Below are 22743 nucleotides of genomic sequence, written 5' to 3'. Positions count from 1 at the left end.
CCTGTTCCCGCCCAGGGCCGCGTGAGGACCAAGACGGTGAAGAAGGCGGCGCGCGTCATCATCGAGAAGTACTACACGCGCCTGGGCAACGACTTCCACACCAACAAGCGCGTCTGCGAGGAGATCGCCATCATCCCCAGCAAGAAGCTGCGCAACAAGATCGCGGGGTGAGCGGCGGCGCCGCGCCGTGGGGCGGCACCCGTGGAAATGCCGTGTGGGACGTGTCCTGTGGGACGGGACCCATAGGACGTGACCCGTGGGGCGTGTCCCGTGAGACATGACCCCTGGGGCATGTCCTGTGGGATGCGACCCGTGGAAACGTTCCCTGGGATGTGTCCCGTGGGATGTGTCCCATGGGAAATGCCGTGTGGGACATGTACTGTGGGATGTGTCCTGTGGGACGGGACCTGTGGGACGGGACCCGTGGGACAGGGATGCGTCCTGTGGAAATTCCATGTGGGGTGCGACCCATGGGACGTGTCCTGTGGGATGTGTCCCGTGGAAATGCCACGTGGGACGTGTCCTGTGGGATGTGTCCCGTGGGATGTGACCCGTGGAAATGCCCCCTGGGATGTGTCCCATGGGACCTGTCTCGTGGCACGTGTCCTGTGGGACGTGACCCCTAGGACATTTCCCGTGGGATGTATCCCCTGGAAATGCCCCCTGGGACGTGTCCCATGGGACCTATCTCGTGGGATGTGTCCTGTGGGACATGACCCCTGGAAATGTCCCGTGGGACCTACCTCGTGGGATGTGCCCTGTGGGACGTGACCCCTAGGACATTTCCCGTGGGATGTATCCCCTGGAAATGCCCTCTGGGACGCATCCTATGGAAATGCCGCATGGAATGTGACCCGTGTCCCGCGGGGCGGCTCGTGCTGCCCCCTGCGTTCGAAAGTGATCGCGGTCTCGCCCRTGACCCGGTCATTGATAGCGCAGGGAGAGCGACGGCGGGAGCGTTTCCCGTGTGTGGCGGCGGCGCCTCCATCCCCGCCAGACCCTGGTGCTCCCGGACACGGCCCTGGCGCCGACGCGGCCGGGAAGTCGCCCCCGGGGCCGGGCGGAGCGCGCGGCGCCTTGGAGGGCCGGGGGGGAGGCGGGAGGCCGGCCCGGTGCACGCTCTGCTCGCCCCGCAGCTACGTCACCCACCTGATGAAGCGCATCCAGAGGGGCCCCGTCAGAGGCATCTCCATCAAGCTGCAGGAGGAGGAGCGGGAGAGGAGGGATAACTACGTCCCGGAGGTGAGGGGCAGGCGCGCGCGGGGGCTCCCTTGGGTGTCTGGCGGCACACGCTGAGTGCCCGGCCTGCTGCTTAGCGCTCTCAGGGGGAGCCCGCCCGTAAAAAACACCTAGATAGAGAAATTTTTCCTTACTGGTCCTTAACTCCTGAAAACCTCTGTTCTGAGTGGGTATAAGGGAGGATTTGGGCTGAATGGGAGCGTATCTGAGGCACTCCCAGCTTTTCCTCAAGGAATTTTACCATGAGGTTCGGCGAGARCAGTTACCTTGTTGTTTGTTGACTCCCCCGCCGCTTTGCAGGCGGACAGGGATGTCCATCCTCGACTTTCCTARCTTACAGTGAGGAAATCATAACAACGTTAGGCAGAAGAGTGGCTTAAAAACGAGTGTGCAGCAGGTGTCACTAMAGGGGGGTGGTGGGTAAAGATCTGCGAGTCCAGAGCAGCACCAGGAGGCTGGGGAACCTCCTGGGGAGGCTCCAAAAGGAGGCTGGGGAGCAGCGTGCCGCTGTGCGGAAACGCCGGCTCGAGCCCCTCGCCTTCACCCTGCATTCGAAAGTGATCGCGGTCTGGTGCGTGACCTGGTCATTGATAGTGCAGGAAGAGCAGCCCGGAAGCGTTTCCCGTGTTTGGTGGGTGTGCGGCCATCCCTCCCAAACCCTGGAGCTTTCACACACGCTGCTGCCGCCCGTCCTGCCCTGCCCGGTCCCCTGCTCCGCCTCGGCTACAGCCGTTGTCCTGCGCACAGCACGGGAAGAAACGGCCGCTCCCAAGCTCTGCCCTTCAGCCCTTGCACATCACCAGTGCCGGGGACTGTCTCTGTGGCACCTTGTTTCAGCGATGATCAAATCCTGGCTCTGGGAAGAACAGTTAGGATGGCAGGAATGTTGGAGCAGCTTGTGAGGTGTTGTCTTCCCCGCTTGGAGCTCACCCTCGCTGCTTCGTTTTGGTCATGCTGAGCCAGGCTGGAGCGAAGCTGCTCCCCAGGGACCAGGCAGAGGTCAAGGCCGGACCTGCCGGCTCCTGAGGAAGCAGTTCCATCAGAAGYAGTTCCATCTGATGCTCCGTTTGCGGGGGTCTTCCAGCTGGTGCTGGAGCTCTTGGTCCAGGGCTTATTGGGATGGGTGGCAGCGTGGATGGGGCTCTGCGTGGCGCTTCATCTCTCTGCCGTCCCCAGGTCTCCGCGCTTGACCAGGAGATCATTGAGGTGGACCCTGACACCAAGGAGATGCTGAAGCTTCTGGTGAGTGGAGCCATCCTCCTGTAGGTGCGGGGGGCTTCTGCCTTGGGTAGCCCTGCCAAGGCCGCCAGTGGTGCTCCGGCAGTGCCACGCGTGCAGAGAGGGGCTTCATAACCCAGGTTAAAGATGGGAATGTTCCCGACAAAGGAATGGGCCGGGCAGTTGGTCCCTGTGCTCAAAGGCAGSAAGGAGGCCGAGCCCCATTGGCCTCCGGGGGTCGGTGGGGCTTCGARCTGGGGCTTGAAACGCTGGAAAAGGGGAGCGCTTGTGTCCCCCTGCATCAGAAACCTGCCGTGTTTCCGGAAAAACCTCACGTGGTGCCACGTCTGAGATGTGGATCCTCCTTCCCTTGCCGCTCCGCTGGGGAGAGGCCGGGGCGGGTGGTGCTGAGTGACCTTTCCCCTTCTCTCTTCCAGGACTTYGGCAGCCTGTCCAACCTGCAGGTCACACAGCCCACGGTGGGGATGAACTTCAAAACACCCCGAGGAGCCCTCTGAGGCCGTCGCTCTGTGTCACTCTTTTTCCAATAAACGTGGGAAACCAGTTGGGCCTGCTCGTCCTTTCCCAGGCTACTTGCACATGGATGGGGAGGGCTGATCCTTGTGCATTACTGGCTTCCTGGGACTCTCTCCAAGGCTTTGAGGTGGGCAGTTTTCACAGAATCACAGAATGTTCAAGGTTGGAAGGGACCTCTAGAGATCATCTAGTCCAGCTTCCTGCTCCAGCAGGGACATCAAGAGCATGGGGCACCCTGTCACATCCAGGTGGGTTTTGAAGACCTCCAGAGAAGGAGACTCCACAACCTCCCCGGGCAGCCTGTGCCAGGGCTCTGGCACCCTCACAGTGAAGAAGTTCCTCCTCACCTGGAGATGGAGCTGCCTGGGTTTCAACTTGTACCCATTGCCCCTTGTCTTGTCTCTGGCCACTATTGAGAAGAGCCTGGCCCCTTCCTCCCTACATTCCCCTTCATGAACTTACACATGTTGATCAGATCCCCTCTYAGCCTTCTCTTCTCCAAGCTGAGCAGGCCCAACTCCCTCAGTCTCTCCTCGTACGAGAGATRTTCCAGTCGCTTAATCATCTTTGTTGCTCTCCGCTGGACCCTCTCTAGCAGCTCCACGTCCCTCTATRCTGGRGAGCCCAGAACTGCACACAGTACTCCAGGTTTGGCCTCACCAGASCTSAGTAGAGGGGCAGAATCGAGGGAGGCCTCGACCTGCTGGCAMCATCCTCCTGATGCAGCCAGGAGCCCATTGGCCTTCTTGGCCAYRAGGTCCCTGCTGCCYCATGGCAAACTTGGTGTCCACCAGGACTCCCAGGTCCCTCTCTGCAGRGCWGCTCTCCAGCAGGTCAACCCCTAATCTGTGCTCGTGCCTGGGGTTATTCCTGCCCAGGTGCAGGACCCTGCACTTGTCCTTGTTGAACCTCATGAGGTTCCTCTCTGCCCAGCTCTGCMGCCTGTCCAGRTCCCTCTGGATGGCAGCACAGCCMTCTGGAGTGTCAGCCACTCCACCCARTTTGGGATCATCCACAAACCTGCTCGGGGAGTTTTCCCAGGCTTTCCAGCTGCTCGCGCAGGGCTGGCGGAGCAGGCGCGAGAGGGTGAGTGCGGTGTCCGCACGGGCGAGCTCCAGCGCGGGGCGCCCGCTGCTCCGCGACCGTGCCGGGTCTCCCGGCTGCGCCCRGCCATTTCTCCCTCCTTCCCTCCCTTTYCTAATCGGGGTTGGCCCCTGTGCGAGCAGGCAGTGACGCTTCCGTGTGTCCTATAACTGCTCACAGCCACCGGAGAAGCAACTCCCTCATACAAATAAGGAGGCAAAGGCTTTGCTCCTCTGTAAGACAATGGTCTTTATTTAAGTTCCCCATGGAATTTATTTCAATTTCTAAAGAAGAAACTTTTACAGCAAGCGGAGACAGGTAGGTAAATACACGTTAAGGATAAGCCAAGCACGGATCATTCCTAAATCCCCAAGTGCTCCAGAGATTCAGCGTGGAATTTCCAGGTCAATTCCACCGATCTCTTCACTGTCTAACCAAAACACAGTAAGTACATAGACCGAGAGCGCAAATAACCACCCAGCTGAAGAACAGAGAGAACAAGTAGGTAGCCAGAAGTCTAACTGTGGGTTGTTAACGGAGTGGAGCCCCACGTGCCCAGTAACACTCTGGCAGAGCTGAATCGAGCTCTTTTTGGGAACCATCCACCCGTTACTTATCGTTTTCTCTTGTTTTTCGCCCCAGAGCGAATGTTGGTGTCGTTCTGGATCCAGTAGGCTGTGTATCCCGAGGTGCCAGGAGTGAAATCGCGTAGCTCCCCGGCGTATTTCTTCATGTCGCAAGCAGCGGGGTAGCCTGCAAGCAGAAAGTGCCAGTCCCATCCYGGGAAGCCTGGGCTGCTCTTGGTAGACAAAACAAGAGCTGCAGGGGGAAAAAAGCTCTACGGGGAGGCAGTGACTGAAGCTGCAGTGCCCGTGGCTGTTTTTGCTCTGGAAGTTTCTAAGGGTTGGACACAGATTCCAGGGAACACCTGGGAAAAATTGGGTTCTAAGATTTACATCAGCCTCTTATATGTAGAGCAATTACTGCAGCACCACTATTTGCAGTGCAGAGGTATCGAAACCAAGAGTGTTGCACTTGTTAAATGAAGCCCATAGCCTGGGTTGAACATGGGCTCTGCTTCATCAGCATCTCCTGTCACTACGAGGCTTATTTTCTACTTGAACACCTACCCGTGCTAAGCTTTACCTGTCACCATGTTATTCACCGGGTATTCCTGAAGCGCGTGGTACGCGAATTCCCCCTGGCTTGTTTCTCTGGAATCTGGCTTGCGTTCACCGCTGTTTTGGGGGAGAAGAGCTGGATGCGTCGTTCCCGGCGGCACGCGGTTCCGGCCGCGCCAGCAGCCTGGGTGCCCGAGGAGAGCCCGGCTCCCTGCCCACCACGCAGCCGGGCCACGACACAGGCCCTGCACATGGCCGGAAAATACCTTTCAGGCGGATCTAGTGCACCTTCCACCTCCTGCTCGCTGTCCTTCCTCCCCACSTCTGGTTCCTCAAGTAGACTTTTGCTGCGCGGTGACTATCGACACAGAGTTAAATCAAAATTGTGTGCTTGGTGCCTCCACGCAGTGTGCAAAGACAGCAAGGGCATGTTTGTGGCACAGTAGGGATGTTGTCTTTATACATTTCAGGGGTTCCTGAGGTGATTTGATTCAAATTATGATCTTTTTTAATGRTCAGCACCACCTGTATGTACTTTCTCATCTTACCTTTTCCACAGGGGGGTCGTCCATCTGCTCCCAAATAAAACTACCGATTTTTCTTCTGATTTCTGCCATGAACAGAAGCAAATGAAGGTGAAAGCACTAGTGATACTGCCCCTACCCCGACCTGCAGAAGCAGTTGCTAACGAACCCAGGAACATTGGCAGAAGCCCTCTGAATGGCATTGCTCGCTTATGCAAGGTAATAAACTGGGCTTTCACTTCTTTACCCCCAGCAGGAGCTTATCCCCCCTCAGAGCAGCACTAAGTGGAGCCTGATGTTAGTTTTGCATCCCCCCAAATGTCTGTGTTTATAGGGAATAACACAGAGCAAAAGCCGGCTCTCCCTAACCTTCTTGCAAGCAAGCAGGTGGCAGAATGAAGTGACCCAGCGCTACTGACTGTTTCATTTCCGAGCTGGTATTTGCCCATGCGGAGAGATAACAAGAGTGAAAAACCGTCGCTCTGCCGTCCAAGTAATCTTGGCTCTCATGTACTCTGCAAGAGAGGAAAAAAAAAAAAAAGACATCTGGTTTCTAAAGGTAAGCCTGGAAAAAAAAAAAAAAAACAAAGCAAAACATAGTTATCTTGGGCAGTGATTATTTGGGAAGGACAAGGCTAGCTGGCAGCTTCAGCTAAGGCGTGATGATGTCTGCCCTGTAGCACCTAAAGAAACGCGGGTATTTCCTAGCTCTGAGGCTCATCTCGAGGTTCAGCCGCCTGGCACGGGCTTAGCACGGCCTGGAGGACGAGCCCGGGGACCAGGTAAGCGCTGTTCTGCAACCCACGACCGYGATGTTTCGGAGCTCGGGGGAATAGTGAAATATTGAATATTTACAATTTCGCATAGCCATAGAAAAGGCTTCTGCCCCTCAAGTGGTAGCCTATGACCCACAGCCCAGCAGGATGGGCGAGGGATTTTGCGCCTGATGGAAAATCATTATTGGGGGATCCTTTCTCCTGCCACGGCCAGCACCGGTGGCTGAAGGACTAGAAAATCTAAGCCAACATGAAGCCATAACGTGCTGAGCTCCTGCTTATTGCAGCCTTTAGGAGACCAGGTGCACGGCAGTAGGARGAACCTGCACGTGGCCATTCCCACCAGGGCATCTCCACAAAGAACAGGAGAAGAGCTCCTATCATTTTTAGTTTGCAATTCTCCTGCAAAACATCACGTTTTAAACAAAAAAGCAGGAAAAAAGAACAGCAATTTAGCCCTTTTCCAGCTCATATAGAGGCTTTTTAAATTAAATCTTGACTTTTTAAAGGAGTTAATTTGGGGGGAGGGTTTTTTTCCTTACTTATCCTTCCTTATTTACACTGCGGCCCCAAGGGTGACGCCAGCTTGGTTTTGAGCCCCAGGTTTTGTTCAAAGTTGGTCAAAAGGCGAAAACGATGGGATTAACTGAGTGCACCGCAAGGGCTGGGCTGCGTTTGGGGATTAATTTAGTCCACTGCAAGGGCCGAGGTGTGTTTGGGGATTAGCTGAGTGCACTGCAAGGGCCGAGGTGCATTCAGGCGCTCGGCTCCGCGCGGAGGGCYAGCCCCAAGGTTAAGGACAGCGGGATGGTGGTGGCGGCCGCGGCGCTTCCTCCCGTGTGCAGCTTTATCAGCGCCGTCCCATTCCGCTTCCCACGCCGAACCGGCAGCGTGCTGGATCCGACCGGCTGAATTTTTCCTGCTGGGAAGTGCTGAACGGAGTTACCAGCATTAGCGCTGGCTCGGGCTGCCTGTGGCAGAAACTCCCACCCCAGACCCATGTGAAAAAATGTCACCTTGTTTTATAGGGAAAAAAAAATAATGATAAGTTTTACAAAGACTGTTGAGGGCAGAGGGGGAAAGGGAGAGTCTGAGTGCTGTGGGATGGCGGTGGGCGGGCGGGCGGCTACCTCCTTGTGTCGGGGTGCGTGGCGTCGCTGCTGAAGAGGAAATGGGCGTCCTCGCGCCGGGCCAGCGTCCCCCCCTCGGCCTCTGCGGCGGAGAGCGACATGAGGCCGGGGGGGGACACAGGGCACCCCCACGCTCCGTGTCCCCCTCGGCCTCCCCTGGCGAAATGGCGGCACCCCGTCCCCTCTGTGCCCTCCGCCCCGAGGGGGCTCTGCCCCACGGCTTTGTCCCTGGGGGGTCACCGAGTCCCCCCAAAACGCCACATGGGCGCTGGGCCGCCCTCACCCCACAGCTCCTGCAGGTGCGGGCTGACGCTGCGGGAGAACCAGGCACGGCGGCCGCCGAACATGGCGGCGGCGCTGAGGCAACGGGCCCTGCTGGGCGGGAAAGGCCCCAGCACCCTGCTGGGCACCAATCCCCACAAACCTGCCCCAAATCCCCCTGTTTTCGTGGCTCTAGCCCTGGTATCTCCACCCCTCYCGCCGTGAAACCAGTGGGGATAGTTGTAAATGAAACACCGAGACACTGGGCATGCGAGCGGGGCTGTAATGGTGTTYGGAAGCAGCTCAGGGACCCGCGTTAGGTTTCGGTGGAAAACACCCGCAGCGGGTGGCTGTTCTCCCCGGCCTCGTTGAGGCACGGGCAGAAGTAGGGGTAGAGCGTCTCCGCGAACGCGTCCCGGAACGTGTAGATATGCGACATGGCGTGAGCCTCGTAGAAGGACACCTGCCCGCCCTCGTAGTCCAGGAACACGCCGATCTTGGTGAGGGGCGCCCGCAGGAGCAGCCCTTTGGGGGGCACGTCCAGCACTTTAAGTTCGCGCCCGTTTCTCAACATGATGACCCAGTAGCCTTCCCCGGGCGAGAGCGGGCGCCTCTTCTTGCGGTTGACGGAGCCTTTCACCACCCCCAGCGTCCACTTGGGCTTCTTCTCCACCTCGACCTCCCAGTAGTGTCTCCCGGCGGTGAAGCCTTGTGCCCCCAGCACCGCGATGCTGGCGTCGAACCTCTCCGGGGCGCCGGGCAGCGCCTGTTTGGTGTCACTGTGCCTCACGCTGGTGAGGTCCGCAGACAGCACGAGGTTCGGGTGCGCGGTTCTGGGGTCCAGGGTTATCAAGGACAGCCCTAGGGGGGAAAGGAGAAGAACTTGGCGAAGGGAACGCTAAGTGTGGCTCTTCGTATGGAGGTCCTGGTTCTGTAGTAGTGAGACTGCTGAGGCTCTTCAAGGTGGCCACAGGAAGCAGAAGTCCTGTCTGGAATCGCTGTAAAAGAACGATTTCTGCAGAAAAAAATAGAATGAGACCAAGGCTGGGGCCTCCTTCACTGCCTGGTCCCCATTCATTGTGGGGGCAGCTCTGGAGGAGCTGCTGTCATGATGCTAGGCGTGACCTCACCTTGCAGCTGGTGGCAAAACACGTGGTGGAGACCAAGCAGCATCTCCTTACCTGGGCTGAGTACGGATTTCATCTCCTTCCACGCGGCATACTGGATGGGCCCCTTGAATTGCCCCAGGCTGAGCTCCCGGCAGACGAGCTGGCCCTCGGACAGGCCCTGGGCTTTCTCCTGCAAGCTGAGCAGGCAACAAGTTGTCATCTTGGGTAGTGTGGGAGCATGGAGGGAATGCCGCACGGCGGCCGGGTTTGCGGGGCTCGGCAGGACCATGCACGGCCAAGACACACGCGACCCAGCCAGGTCTCCGCCACGCTCATGGTTTGAGCAGAATATTTTCTGCCTGTGGATTTGGCTACTTCAGCAAAGCTGAGTACACCCAAGTATGCCCATTTTCACGTTACATGATTATTCATAGTGAGATGCAATATAGGAAGCTGGAGTCTTTGAGGCTTACTCATTTTTAGGGAATTTCTTTTAAACAACTGCTTGCACTTACCAGTTCATGAAGGCCTTGATGTCCTGTTAAACAAAAGGCAAGAGGAGATGTTGAGCAGCGGTGCCATCGCTGAGGGAAGCCCTGCTTAGCTGGGCTCTAATCGGCACCTGGTGCTCTGGGGACCGGGCACCCTTCCCCTTGCAATTGCAAGCAAGCAAGCAAGCGTTAGGATGCTCCAATGTTAGGAGCGTCCAAAAATGCTCCAATGTTAGGAGCATTTCTCCTAACGCTTGGAGCGGATCCCAAACTCATCCCCACCAAAGTGCCAGAAATGCCTGGGCTAGAAGCCGTGCCAGCCAGCAGCATTTCTCCTTCTTAGARGAGTGCTGGGTGGCCATGGAATTTGGCCTCCAGGTTTAGCTAAGGGGATTTTGGTGACTCCTGAGTCCTTTCTGCCCGTACTGATTTTCTGCCCAGACCACGTGCATTTCTTGCTGCTGTGAAATTTCTACAGCAGGAGCAGGCAGGAGCAACACGGTTAGGAGCTTATTTCCATGCAGGTGTCCTTGGTGATAACCCACAATATTTGTCAGGAGCTGGTCTATATTTTGAAACTTGGTCTTCAGAGCTCAGCCACAGAGAAYTGTAAGGTTACAAATACTAATCGTAATTACTAATCTTTAATTGTTCCCCATCCCTCCTTTCCAAGGAAGCCCCACATTCCCCAGGTTCTTTCTTTGCTAACCCGCTCTTCTCTTTTCTGATTTTTTTTTTTTTTTTTTTATGTAAACCTTAATTTCTCACTGTTAGGAAGCTGGTGGAGTTGTGGCGGTAGAGCCGGGACTGGATGTGAGTCAGTATCTCTTTTGCTTGGTTCCACTTTTCTTGGAGGACGCCCATATTGAGCTGCATGTCTTGAAGAAAGACCTTCCCCTTCTCCTGCAGCTCATCCATTAGTCTTTTCTCTCTGTCGTGGAGGAACTGGTGAAGCTTGACAAACTCCAAAGAGATGTTCTGCTGAAGAAGCAACCTGTTCTCCTAAAAACACGGATTCTGTGTTAACCTGGGAAGCACTTTGCTCTCAGCAAAGTTGCTTGTAGCTCATAAGCCACAAAGGAGACTTGTTGCGTGCTTCGTACTTAGCCAGGTACCCTACAACACTTGGTCCCCTGGAAAGACTGGAGAAGCTTTTCACCGAAACGCTGGTTACGACCCCTGATCCCCGCCACAGCTGTGGTTGGGCACCTGTAGGGCCCCCTTGCTCTGGGGGAGCCGCAGCGAATGCCACTCACCAGGTGGGACGCGATCTGCTCCTTCTGCCTCTGCCACAGGGGCTTCAGCTTCTGCAGGGTGCACTCCACGCGGCTCCGGATCAGGATCAGGTTTTCCTGTCGGCGAGAGACACGTGGCCGAGAGACACGTGGCCCGGGAGCCTCCTCGCTGCCCTGGGGAGCACGGGGCAAATCCCTTCTCTTGGCTTAACATATGTGAGAGGAGCAATGACTGGAGGAGGGTGCACCTACGCGGTGGGTGCATTGCCGCAGCACCACGGTTCATACCCTCAGCCTAAAGCACCGCTTAATCGGAAGATCTCAGCTTGGGCAAGGCCCCTGCAAGCGAGCAGACCCTCTGCCCAGCCACAGAGCTGCTGCTCTTGCTTGAAATCTCCTAGAAAAGAGCTTTTCTTCCCTCGCAGCCCAGCTTCTCCTGCAGCGCCGCTGCTCAGGGCACAGCTGGCCTTGAAGGCCAGGCTTTGCAGTRCCTCGGTGGGACAAATTTGAGGAGCTTTTGCAACACAGAAGACCAACTGCGCCCAGGTTTATTTGCTTCACCACCAAATAACCAGCCAGGGTCTCACCGTGCTCACACGCACCCACCAGGTAGTGCTGCACGGCCTCGGAGACGAGCAGAAACTGGTCGCTCTGCTCCTTGGATGCCTCCCGGCAGGACAAACAAGCCAGCTTCCCATCTGGTTTCCAGAAGAGCGTGAGGGGTTTGTCGTGTTCGCCGCACTTCTGCTCGCCCTGCTCCACCTGGAAGCCCTTGAGGCTCTCCAGGGCCTTTGCCAGCACCGTGTTTTCTATGTACTGCCCGCCTGGGACCTCGGCCTGGCACTCGGGGCAAGTGGCACCCGCCGCCCTGGCCCAGGTGTCGGTCAGACACGGCTTGCAGAAGTTGTGGCCGCAGGGCAGAATCAGCGGCTCTGTGAACCACTTGAGGCAGATGGTGCAGGACAAGTCCTTGCCGAGGAGATCGCCGGGCAAGGGCAGGGGCAGCTCGGGCAGGCTGTCGGCCTCGCCGCCGGACGCCGGCGAGGGGAGCGCGGCGGCTGCGCCGGGTGACATCATGGTGGGAGAAAGCAGCTCGGAGCGGAGTGAAGAGCATGTCCTGCCTGAGAAAGGGGACCGCGGTGAGACCCGGCCGCGTCTCGGTGACGCGGGGCGAGATGCTGCTGCAGGTCCGGGTCTCYGAGGAGAGGCAGGTGGCAGCCCAGGGCAACCCCAAGGGCCCCATCCCACGGCCCTGGTGGGCTCGTGCCACCCGCGGCTCACCTTGGTTGTCTGTCTGTCTGTCTGGGCGGCTCTTGGAAGGTTCTGGAAGGGGGTGGTGGCCCCCGGTGACAGCCCCAGAGCAGGGTGAGCCAGGACGTGCCGTCCACCCGCACAGGACGAGAGGCACCACAGGCACCTTGCCTTGATGTTCAGCAGAACGTCGGTCTCCTGGGGCACCTGCATCCCACCCGCCACCCTTGGGATAACACCGGAAAAAGACAAGAACGATGGGAGAGCACGAACGTGAATCCCTGCACTCAGTTGCTGCCAAGCAGTCCAAAAAACTAAGATTAAAATTGATTTCTCGAAACAAGACTCCTCTCTCAGAGGAAACATGAAGAGCACTTTCCTCCCAGCGTTTTTGGATAATTTTAATCAGAAGCCAAGAGAGACTTGCAGTAAACAATTCAGTTCTGCCCAAAATGTATTTTCAAGCAAAGCACASGGAAGATAGAAGTTTGTGTAGGACAGTGTTTGTCCTCACCTTGCACAGAAAGCAWTTGTAATGGAAGAGGGTACAGCAGCAGGCCAGGATCATGAGGGACTGTTTGATCTTGGCAGTTCCAACTCGTTGTAAATCCTAATATTCCACCCCAAAATAAGGAGGGTGGACCACGTGCTCCAGGTTGAACGTACTTGCTAGGATGCCTTGTTCATGGATCTATGCAATCTAATCCTAATAACGGTGTAAGTGTGAAGTAGTTGTACTCATCCTCCCATAAAATAGAAGCAGACACRGGCTGCAGGGTTGAGCTAAGTAGCTTCCATAGTACCACCCTTTTGGGGAAGCTCCCACCAAAATCTGCTTCGCCCTGCGGTGCGACACAGGACCTGACCCTAAAGTAGACTCGCTCCCTGTTGGGGAGACTGCTCACCAAAGAGAAAACCATTTGGGAAGTGAAAGCAGCCGCCTCAGCCCCACTGAGCCCAGCTGGAGCCGGCAGGTTCAGCGCTCCCAGCTCGGGGGCCCACTCTAAGCTCCCTAAGCGGCTGCTCTCCAAATGTTCAATGTTCCTGCGTGGGGAAAAGGGCAACTCGGAAGGGTGTCACCACCCGCAGCTTCACCCACAACCCGGCAGCCAGCAAAGCCTGACAAGTCGGCGAGCTCCTTGGAGGAAGGGGAAACCGAACAGGACTCCCTGCTCGCCATCAAGAGCAATCAAAAGAGGTAGAGAACAACAGGAATAACAGGATTCCTTTACTGGACGGGCAGCAGCAGAGACAGAAGCACTCAAAATGCATCACGAAAGGCAGAGAACTACAGGAAACCTTCTGCTCCTGTCTCTTTGGGACAAACCCAGACACAAGCATAGCTCTTCGTGCGGCCCCAGTGAAGCATGTGCCCTCCTACTCAGAAAGACAGGACGCGATCACATTTTCCAATTGTATTTAGGTAAAATATTCTGTACAGTTCAGCATTTAAAAAGTTGCATAATCATTTAATTGGTAATGTAGATATACAGTTAACATGCACAGAGAATGCCTAGGTAGCACGCTGCCTCTAAAAAATTCAGGCAATTTAGTTTTATGCAATTTAATTTTTTATTAAAAGCTTTAATAGTTGCTCTATTAAAAGTGCTCCTACCAACCTACACAGCTGAGGATGCAGCCAAAACTATCAGGACAAGCAGATGTTTCAAATGGGCAGGACTTCCAAAGGGCTCAACAGAACRCAATGACATCATTCATCTCCAAGAAGAGGCCAGTGCTTTACAAAAACTTGATTCCTCTAAAATCACCATCCGAACCTGCCAGTTCGGAGCAGGTTCTGGAGCACTGCTGCGTTTGTGGATCATCTGCCTCGAGGGCAGAGAGCCCTCCACGTGCTTTTCCTCCCATCTTAATTCCCCAGCATTTTAATTCCACGGTGAAGAAGGCAGGGAACGCAAYCCAGCGAGTTAATGCTAGCATTTCAGCTCTGGCAGACAGCACTCTACGGAGAAGGCGTTTCGTGTGCGATCAAGATGATTCATCTTCCTCATCAAGCGGGACGTGAAAAAGGGACAAAAACTTAAGTAGGTATCAGCTTGCAAGCTGTGAAACCTGCATCAGGAAAAAAGAGATTAGCTTAAATTTCAAACACTCCACGTGTGAACTGAGACTCTCACCTTCCCACCCTGCAAAAATCTGCTTTCTGTCCCCTATTCCATGGGTGCCTTAAGTCTTTGTAAGTTTTCGTAATTGCTCTATTACAAAAGCCTGTGTTTTCCACCCCAAATCCTATCTGTGAGACTGATGACAGTCTCACTCTCGAGCCTGCTCTTGCCTCTATTGTCCCAGCTTCTAGCTTCCTGCCCTCAAACTCCAGCACAGTCCGTGTTGTCCCTTCCTCGGGAATCCCGTTACGGAGCTGACCCTTCACCCTTCCCGAGCCTCGTGCAGGGTTAACCAGGACCTGCCTTCCCCCAAGAGGCAGCCAAGGGGGATGCAGGACACTCTGTGACAACTCAGAAGGTATCCAACAAACATGCCAAGGGGGCAGGAATGAGGGTTTTTTTCCCCAAACAGCTGCTTCCTTTTGAGCCAGGGGGATTCTTGGGAGGGGTTGTCTAGGCATCATCATACATTGGCTCATGTAATTCAGGACAACCGCGCTCCYGGATCGCTGGCACCACGGTGGAGAGCGGTTTTGTCGAGGGCTGCTTTCGTTCTTCAGCTCTGCCCGCGATGGCCTTGCCCCCACAGACCGCGTCCGCCCTGCGATCAGGGCTCAGAGCAACTTACCACAGCTATCCCAGGCGCAGCCTAGAAGTCTGGATCTGCAGGAAGGAAAAGCAGAGCCTCAGGCTTCGTTCTCAGCAAACACAAGCCCTTCTCTCACCGCGGCCCGCTCTTCTGCACGAAACAGGGCTGCGCTGCCAGGGCTGCGCGCGCCTGTTGTGACGCACGGCRCCCACACCCGCTCCCCGAGCCTGTTTGTGGCCCAAAACTCAAGCCACGCGATGAGAGAGAGATGACTTCACCAAGTGCGGATCTAAACATTAAGTGCTGGTCTCCTTAGCCCTGCTTCAAAGCCAGAGATCACCCCAATACCAGCCATACCCTTCCTTAGGTTCCCTCACCGTGGAGGTCAAGGAACCAGCTACCGACAGGACCTCCCCTTATACTCAAACAAGTCTTTTTTTCCTAATGAATTCCCTCGTGAGCGAGGAGGAAAGGCACAGTACCCCAYTTGAACGTCTGCGGCTCCGGGAGGGCGACGTGCTCCACCCTGCAGGTGTAAACGGAGCCTTTGGCGGGCACGAAGGCGGCGTAGGCGAGGCGCCGGAAAGTCCAGTTGTCGCTGAAGGACATGTCCGAGTACTGCACGTTGGGCATGGGCTTGTCGTCCTGCAGGAGGGTCATGTGGATCTTGGGAGGGTGGAAATCCTCCGCGTAGCAGTTGAGGACGTTCTCGGCGCCGAACGTGACCGGGTGGCGGGAGTAGACCTGCACCTTGGGCGCATCTGGAAGGGACGGAGCGTTGGGCGAGCGTTGGGCGAGCGTTGGGGTCATGATGGCCTCAGCCCCCCCCCAAGCCCCGTGCCGCCCCCCTCGCCCCGCAGCTCACGCGTGGCCGCCTGCAGGCCCACGACGGCCACCAGCAGCACCAGCAGCGCCTGCCGCACCGGCTCCATGTCGCCCGCTCTCACTAGCGCGCCCGCGCGCCCGCCGCTCTCTTTATACCCGCGCCGCGACCGGCCAATCGGCGGCGCCGCGGCGCCCCGCGCGGCCAATCGGCGGCGCCGGGACGCCCCGCGCGTCATCGGTCTCCGGGCAGAAGCGGCGCGCTGAGGTTGGCCGAGCCGCTTTCGCTTTCGTTTGCGCGGCCGCGCCTTGACGGCGACAACCGGCGCCTCCTCTTCCCGGCCCGGTTCGGCCCGGCGGGACCCCGCGGTGACTTCGCGGCCCGGCTGCCACCTCACCCTCGCTGGGGAAGAGGGATAAGGCCCCGGGGGAGATGCGCCGCGAGCGAGCACCGCGGGGACACCAGGCTCCCTTGCTGGGGGCGCACAGCTATAGTGAAAGTCACGCTAAGCACCGTATGAGCGCTAAGCAACGTGCGCGCAGTGGCCTGCTCCGGGGCAAGATCGCAGCGCCCCGGTGGCCAGCGGCGTCGCCCCCCGCCCCGGCGGCGGCCGCCCGGCTGCTCCCCGGAGCGCCGCGAGTGCGCAGCCGCACGGCGCCACTGGGGGCCGCCATGCTGTACGGCCGGGGGCACGCGCGCATGCGCGGGAGCCCGTAAAAGGCGCGTGGGGGCCACCATGCTGTACGGCAGGCGGCGCGCGCGCGCATGCGCAGGGGGCCCATAAAAGGCGCGCGGCGGGAGGGGGCGGCCCCAGGCAGGGCGGCGGCGCCGCGGCATGGCGGAGGGCGGCGAGCGCCTCGTGAGTGCCCGCCCCGCCCCCGGCGCCGCCTCCCGTTCACTCTGAAGCCTAATGGTGGCGCGCCCGCGCTGGCCGGCTGGCCGGGGGCGCAGCCCTCCTCCGGCGCGCGGCTCCCTGCTCGGGCACGGGGAGCAGCCAGGCTGGCGGGCGAATGGCTGAGCTCTCGCCGGTGGTGCTGCGGGTGCCGTGTTGCCGGTTGTGCTTTCCCCGACCTACGGAGCGAGCCCTGGGGCTCGCAGCTCCCCGCAGTGCTGCACCTTCCCCGTACACCCCCCGGGGAAGGGGAGAGAGGGGCCGGGTGCCCCTAACGTGGGGCAAAGCTGCAAGAACCACCCCAGCCAGGAGCGGCAGGGCTAGTGCCCCAGCAGCTGGGCTAGGTTAGGTTAGGGGCGCCCCTTCCTGGCCTCGGTTAACGGGGGCCCTGCTGCCTTCCCCTTCTCACCCCCCTCAGATCTTAGAGGATTACCTGCTGGTGGAAGATGAGCCTCTGCTGGAGGAAATGGCCGAGGAGGATGAAGAGCTTGACCTGTACAACGAGATGACTTTTGGGCTAGGTGAGGCCCAGGGGAGCCCTGGGGGACGYGGCTGCGCTGTGGGCAGCAGGGTTTCACCCGCAGCTCTGCGCCTGGTGAGGATGAGGCCGGTGAGGAGGCTGCGGCCTCGATGGCCTCCTGAGGAGCTGGGCTGGGCACAGAACCCACCGTGTGCTCTGCTTTTGCCCCGAAGATCACGACTCCACCGAAGAGGATGTTGCAAAAGCCCTGGTGCTTCCAGAGAAGAGCCCCGAGCTGGCCGGGGTGGAGGAGGCGGAGGAGCCGGCGCCCGGAGCCGATGAGGGTCAGCTGCTGCTGCCAGAGCTGGGGGAGCCCCAGGGGGAAGGAGCCCTGGAGCTGGAAGCCGAACAGGACGACTACCTGGAGGAGGAGCTGGGCGCTGAGGAGCCCGAGGAAGAGCAGGAGCCTGAGGAGGAGCCCAACGACCTGGGCGACCCGGCGGTGATGAGAGCCGTGCAGAGCAAGCCCCCGCTGGAGGTGATGCACGAGCRGGGCAGGGGGACACGTGGTCCCTGCCCGGCCGCCCCCCGCTCGCTCCTCCTTCCCGCTGCCTCCGGGCATGGCAGCTGGCGCTGAGGGCCCCCCTCTTCTCCCTTTGCCCCCAGAGCCAGGACTCGGCGGTGCTGGACAGCAGGATCGGCGCGGCCTGGGCAGAGCTTGCCAAGGAGGACGGGGTAAAGGCGCGTGGCCGCGGGCAGCGCCGCGGGCRCCTCCTGCCTCGCTCACCGCCCGTGTCTTCCAGCTGCCCCTGGATCCTGCTGCGTGGAGCTCCTGCCCCACCGGCCTCGCGCCCCACCACGTGCTGGAGGTGGGTGCCGAGGGCATCCAGATGTGCCCCCCAAGCCCCTGTCCGAGAGGAGGGTCCAGGAGCGCGGGGTGGCTCAGGGTCTCCTGCGCTGCCCTGGCACATGTTCCCTGTGCCCCCCATCCACAGGACAAAGCCATCCTGCAGGTCCTGGAGCGGCCCCCTCCCGCCGCCAGCGTGCCCCTCGACTTCCTGGGCTCGCCGGTGCAGAGGGGCTTTGCGGGCTCGCCCAGGCTCAAGCGCCCCGACTTCAGAGTGATGTCCCCCAAGTCCTTCCCACAGCGCTTCCTCCGGCAGGTAACGGCTCTGCCCGCTCGGCCCCACGGAAGGGCAGGACCCCAGGACGCCACGGGGCGGTCCTGGGGCCGGCGTGTCCGCCCGGCCCGTGACCGCTCCGCGCTCCTGCCCGCAGCCGCCGCCGCCGCTCGCGGCTCGGCCCTTCGCGCCGCCTCGCCGGCCGCCTCCTCTCTTCGCGTCCAGCCAGGTAGAGCTCTGGGCTGCGCGCAGCCGCTCGCCTACCCCCGCACCCCCTTCTCCGTGGTTGTCGTGATGGGCAAAGCGGAGCCACCTGCGCAGCGGCTGCTCTGCAGCTGCCTCTGCCCCAGGTGCCCTGAGCGGGGCCCGCTGTTGTGCTCGGTGTTGCGGTGTGAGCACCAGCAACGCACGGCGGGTAGCCCGGTCCCTGGAGCTTTGCAGTCCCTGCTCAGTGCACCCAGCAGGACCCCAGGTTTGGGTGCTGGCAGGAACGGGACAGGGCGGTCCAAACGCTGCTCTTCTGCAGGCCACAGGGTTTGCGTCTCCAGCGCCTTTCGGGCCCGTGTCGCCCAACCTGGGCACGCCGCTGCGCCCGCTCGCCATGCACTTCGGCCCCGTGTCCCCGTCGCTGGACCCCTCGCTCTTCTTCAGCCCATCAGCCAGTGGCCAGCTGAACCTCAGGTAGCGGGAAGGCCAGCAGCAGCAGCAGGAGGAGGAGGGGGGTTGCTTCAGCCTCAGCCGAGGAGCTAGCAGTTCCTTGGGGATGGCTCCTGGAGCCAGCGCCGTCTGCCCTGTCCTCAGCCCTCGTGTGGCCTCCTTTGCAGCGTGCCCAGCCACATGACGCAGCTGCACCCCCAGCACCAGCGCATCCTGACGCAGCGGCAGCAGCAGGGCGGCCAGGCGCAGAGGTGAGGGGCTCCCGGGACCACCGGCGCAGCAGGTACTGGTGAGGTGCCGGCGCTAACRCCCCGGGGCCATCTCTTCTGTGACAGCATCTCCCCCAAGAAGCTGTGGGCCCCCAAAGCGGACCCTTATGGTGGGCTCATGACGAGCAAGGAGAAGGACTGGGTCATCAAAGTGCAGATGATCCAGCTCCAGAGCGAGAACATGGATGACGACTACTACTACCAGGTGAGTGCCCGAAGAGGTGGTAATGCCAGCCRGCCGGAGCCAAAGCTCCTCCCGGGCAGCTCCGAGCTCCCGGGCTGCCATGCCACGCTGCATCCCGATCCGTGGTCAGCAATTCCTAGCTCTGGCACCCAGAGAGCGCCCGGGCTGCTGGGGCTGACCCCCCCCCTGCAGGGGCCTTGGAGCATCCGGAGCGGAGCAGCCTCAGGGACACGGCGGGGTCCCCCGCTGACTCCCTCTGCCCTCCCCTGCCTTTCTGCCCCTCCTTGCAGACCTATTACCACCGGCTGGAGCGCAAGCAGGCCGAGGAGGAGCTGCTCGGCGGGCGCAACAAGCAGGAGCCCCCCAAGCTGGTCACGCCGTTCATCCAGAAAGTGGAGACCTACGACTCGGGTGAGGGGCTGGGGCGCGGGCGGGCGCCGTGGGGCACGTGGGGCGCGCTCAGCACGCCYGCCTCTCTTGCAGTGGTGCGCATCGCGGGCTCGCTGGGCCAGGTCGCTGTGTCCACCTGCTACAGCCCTCGCCGCGCCATCGATGCCGTGCACCATGCCCTCGTGGAGGAGGTACGTGGGGYGCCGCAGCTCCGAGCTCTCCCCACACCCTGGAGCAGCTCGGCGGGAGCTTTAGGAGCTCAGGGTGCTGYGCTCGCCCTGGGTGCTGCCCTGGCTTTTGATGCTGCCCTTAGCACATGGGATGGGGCACTGGGTCGGGTGACACCCAGGTGGGTGGCAGGTCCCCGGCGTGTCCCACGCTGAGGGATGGGGTTCTAGGCGGTCTGACCTGGCCGTGGTCTCCTCCGTGGGGTCGCTGTGTGTCCTGAAGCCAGGTCTGCTGCCCAGGGAGCAGCTGGCCCAGCGCCCTGCCGCCCGCGGTGCCTGGTGCTGCTGTAGCTGTGTCTTCCTTTCTCCCCTCGTGCAGGCCGCAGGGAGCCACCGGCTTCGCGCGCTGCACAGGATTGAGAGGGTGAGGAGGCAGAGGCCTCGTCACGGGCACGGCCAGGGCTGGGTGAAGCTCAGCCTCGCTCTCTGCCATGGCCGGGACACAGGTACCTGGGGGCAGGAGGGTGCTCCAAGCTGCTCCTTTAGCTCGTGCTGTTTCTCCAGATGTTCCTGCAGCTGCTCGAAGTAGAAGAGACGCAGCGCAAGATGTCCCTGGCCCCGGAGGAGCAGCAGCCCTGTTTTGAGGAGCAGAAGAGCCAGGAAGTGGGGCGCATCTACCAGGCCCTGAAAATCAAGACCTGCAGCAGTGAGGAGTGAGTTGTGCCGCAGTGCGGGAGCGGGCAGCACTTCCTGACCCATGCAGGGCTCTGACTGTCGTGGGTGACCCGCTGTGGGCGAGTGGGAAGGTCTGGGGACTGAGCCAAGGGGGCTGGATTTCTTCTTCCTTGGTTTTGGCTGCTCTCCCAGATTGGGCAGTGGGGCTCCCGGTCCTCAGGGCCTGTATGAACAGAGCCTTCCTCCCCAGGGAGGCAGAGGACGAGTTCTTGCAAGTCCTGTGTGTCCGCAAGGGCAAGAAGCTGACGGCCCGGCTGCTGCCCCACCTGGCCGAGGAGCAGGCGGAGCAGATCCTGCTGACCATCACCCACCACCTGCCCTTCCTCATGAAGAAGGACCTGCTGGACGAGGCGAGTCTCTCGATCTGGGGCTGCAGCTTCCTCCCATTGCTCTTCCTTAGGGCACCCTCCGGCTGGCTCCCAGTAAGCCCAGGCAGCTGGTGGGGTTGGCATGAGGTGGGGGAGAAGAGGATGGATGCAGAGGACAGGCTCTTGGCCTCACTCCTCTAGAGAGTGAGGGGACTCGCTTGGCCTCACTCTTCTCCAGAGGGGAAAGGCCCCTAGGAAGGATTAAATAAAGCAGTCCTGATTGCAGTTGTCCATCAAGGGACCCTTCTGGTCCTCGCATCCCTGTGCAGGTGTTGGGATGGGGCTCGAGGCTGGGGCTGCAGCTGTGATGGGTCAAAGGGTCTCAGCTCCCTGCTCTCCCCTCTGCCCTGCCCAGTCTCTCCCCCTGCTCTACGGCCCTCTCAATGAGATGGTGGGCAGGACAACCTTCAGCAAGCTCATCGAGGTCCTGCAGGAGATGACCAGGCCTCTGCCTGAGTCCACCGAGCTCSCGCTCACCTTGGCCTTGAAGAACCAGGTACTCAGCCCTGAGGAATCCCAAGACCCATGGGGACACCATGGTGGTAGGGAATGGCTGCGATGCTCCTCCTTGTTGCCTGCAGTTTGGGATCTCTCTGCTCTACGCCCTGTTGAGTCACGGCGAGAAGCTGCTGTCCTCCGATGCGCCGCTGGAGCCGCACACGGGCGACTTTGAGAAGTGGTGAGGACCTGTCCCTCAGGTCCCATGGCAGGRCAGGCCTTGCTGGCTGGGGCAGGGGGTCCCGCTCACTATGGCACTTGTGCCCCCAGGACGGACACCGTGTTCCTGGTTGCTCGGGAACTCTCTCAAGTACCCAAGACCTCCCTGGTGGAGCCTCTCTTTTTGCCCAGCAACCTCCTCTCGCTCTTCTGCCGCTACCTGGACAAGCAGACCATCCACCACYTGGAGGCCAAGATGGAGTGAGTATTGCCTGGCTCCTGACCCTGTGCTTGGAAATCCTGCCTCTTTCTGTTCCCCTTYTGGTTCTGCAGCACAAGCAGGCCCTGGTGAGGGGTGTTGCAAGGGCCTCTTATGGCGGAGGACATCACATCTGCTCAGGCTTCTCGCCTGGAGCTGGCTGGGTACAGTGGAGGCCAGGGCCTCGCTGGTCCCTTGGGAATCATGAGGGAACCATGGGAGGCACCAACCGTGGAGGCACCAGCCCTGCCTCTCTGGGCTGAGGTGCTTCTTGCAGCTGTCTTTGCTCCTGCCCACGCTGGGTTGGTGACCCCAGCACCTTGCAGGTTGGTACCAGGCTTTGCTGTTGGGGCACACAGGTCGCGGGCTGCCCCCAAGCTCTGCCATGCCCTGTGCATCACACCAAAGCTTCACCACCACCACCATCCTGGTCACCAGTGGTGGCCTTCCACCTCGCCCCAAGGTCCCAGGTCACCTCTCTCTCTTCCATGAGGCAGCTCTGGGAGGGGTGGATAAGAAGCCACCCCTGGGAGCGGCAAGGTGCTGCTTTGACCCCCGTTTTCCCCACAGGTGCTCTCCACTGCCGTCGGAGGCGGCCATGCCGTGCTGAAGCCCCGGGAGCGGGAGGAGAGCCGGGAGCGGGCAGGGACCCGCCGCGAGGACTTGGAGCTGCGGCGCCAACACGCCCCTGGTGCAGGGCACTCGGGTGGCGCTGGGTGCTGGGCAGGGGCCGGGCCTGCCCCCCGCCCGGCAGCACCAGCACGGGGACACACGGGTAACTTATGTGGCCTTCTCACCCTGCGCCCACGAGCACGGGGGGCCGGCCGGGTCTGCGGAGGGGCGCTGGGAGCACCTGGGGGGAGTGTGTGTGTGTGTGTGTGTACAGCACTCAATTAAATAAAGTGGTGATTAACGAGCCTCTGTCCTGCTCCCTGGCCTTGCAGGGACCAGGGAGGGGTAGGCTGGGTGCAGGTCCCCCCTAGGAGCCCCTTGGGGTCAGGCGGGGGGGGAGCTGGGTGCAAGGGGCAGGTCCTGAAGGGCCAGGGGAGCTGAGGACAGGGAAAGGGGAGT

At 60.0% G+C, this 22743-nt stretch overlaps 5 protein-coding genes and 2 non-coding genes across 7 annotated transcripts in view; 4 read left to right on the top strand and 3 right to left on the bottom strand.

Annotated features, from left to right (window-relative positions):
* Nucleotides 1–3021, top strand: part of RPS17 (ribosomal protein S17) — a 4970-nt gene extending 1949 nt beyond the window's left edge. The window contains exons 2-5 of the mRNA XM_026043961.1: nucleotides 1–167; nucleotides 1137–1242; nucleotides 2416–2481; nucleotides 2895–3021. Of these exons, the coding sequence (XP_025899746.1) occupies nucleotides 1–167; nucleotides 1137–1242; nucleotides 2416–2481; nucleotides 2895–2975 (420 nt within the window). The 3' untranslated portion in view covers nucleotides 2976–3021. The remainder of the gene's footprint in view (nucleotides 168–1136; nucleotides 1243–2415; nucleotides 2482–2894) is intronic.
* On the top strand, nucleotides 884–1016 carry LOC112951303. The gene has a single exon (XR_003250175.1). It is a non-coding gene; the product is annotated as a small nucleolar RNA SNORA71 (small nucleolar RNA).
* LOC112951302 lies at nucleotides 1783–1914 on the top strand. Its single transcript, XR_003250174.1, has one exon. It is a non-coding gene; the product is annotated as a small nucleolar RNA SNORA71 (small nucleolar RNA).
* Nucleotides 3022–4476: 1455 nt separating the features above from the next.
* On the bottom strand, nucleotides 4477–7975 carry TERB2 (telomere repeat binding bouquet formation protein 2). Its single transcript, XM_026043940.1, has 7 exons — nucleotides 7912–7975; nucleotides 7629–7710; nucleotides 6092–6237; nucleotides 5747–5808; nucleotides 5465–5556; nucleotides 5224–5315; nucleotides 4477–4830 (listed from the first exon to the last, which is right to left on the bottom strand). Exons 1-7 carry the CDS (start codon nucleotides 7973–7975, stop codon nucleotides 4691–4693), a joined length of 678 nt encoding a protein of 225 aa, XP_025899725.1. The 3' UTR covers nucleotides 4477–4690.
* A 230-nt stretch (nucleotides 7976–8205) lies between these two features.
* Nucleotides 8206–11801, bottom strand: TRIM69 (tripartite motif containing 69). Its single transcript, XM_026043960.1, has 5 exons — nucleotides 11331–11801; nucleotides 10746–10841; nucleotides 10258–10491; nucleotides 9071–9218; nucleotides 8206–8750 (listed from the first exon to the last, which is right to left on the bottom strand). The coding sequence occupies exons 1-5, from the start codon at nucleotides 11799–11801 to the stop codon at nucleotides 8206–8208; spliced, it is 1494 nt and encodes a 497-aa protein (XP_025899745.1).
* A 1605-nt stretch (nucleotides 11802–13406) lies between these two features.
* On the bottom strand, nucleotides 13407–15628 carry B2M (beta-2-microglobulin). Its single transcript, XM_026043941.1, has 4 exons — nucleotides 15556–15628; nucleotides 15173–15451; nucleotides 14730–14764; nucleotides 13407–14048 (listed from the first exon to the last, which is right to left on the bottom strand). Exons 1-3 carry the CDS (start codon nucleotides 15620–15622, stop codon nucleotides 14751–14753), a joined length of 360 nt encoding a protein of 119 aa, XP_025899726.1. The 5' UTR covers nucleotides 15623–15628; the 3' UTR covers nucleotides 13407–14048; nucleotides 14730–14750.
* Nucleotides 15629–18563: 2935 nt separating this feature from the next.
* Nucleotides 18564–21678, top strand: PATL2 (PAT1 homolog 2). Its single transcript, XM_026043959.1, has 11 exons — nucleotides 18564–18667; nucleotides 18811–18894; nucleotides 18979–19117; nucleotides 19387–19507; nucleotides 19580–19677; nucleotides 20033–20077; nucleotides 20218–20366; nucleotides 20579–20738; nucleotides 21112–21252; nucleotides 21338–21435; nucleotides 21525–21678. The coding sequence occupies exons 1-11, from the start codon at nucleotides 18588–18590 to the stop codon at nucleotides 21676–21678; spliced, it is 1269 nt and encodes a 422-aa protein (XP_025899744.1). The 5' UTR covers nucleotides 18564–18587.
* Nucleotides 21679–22743: the final 1065 nt, after the last annotated feature.

The sequence above is a fragment of the Nothoprocta perdicaria genome, unplaced genomic scaffold (assembly GCF_003342845.1).
Source record: "Nothoprocta perdicaria isolate Ctin4 unplaced genomic scaffold, notPer1 scaffold_342, whole genome shotgun sequence".
NCBI lineage: Eukaryota > Metazoa > Chordata > Aves > Tinamiformes > Tinamidae > Nothoprocta > Nothoprocta perdicaria.
Note: the sequence above shows the minus strand (reverse complement) of the source record. Positions and strands in the feature narration are given on the sequence as shown.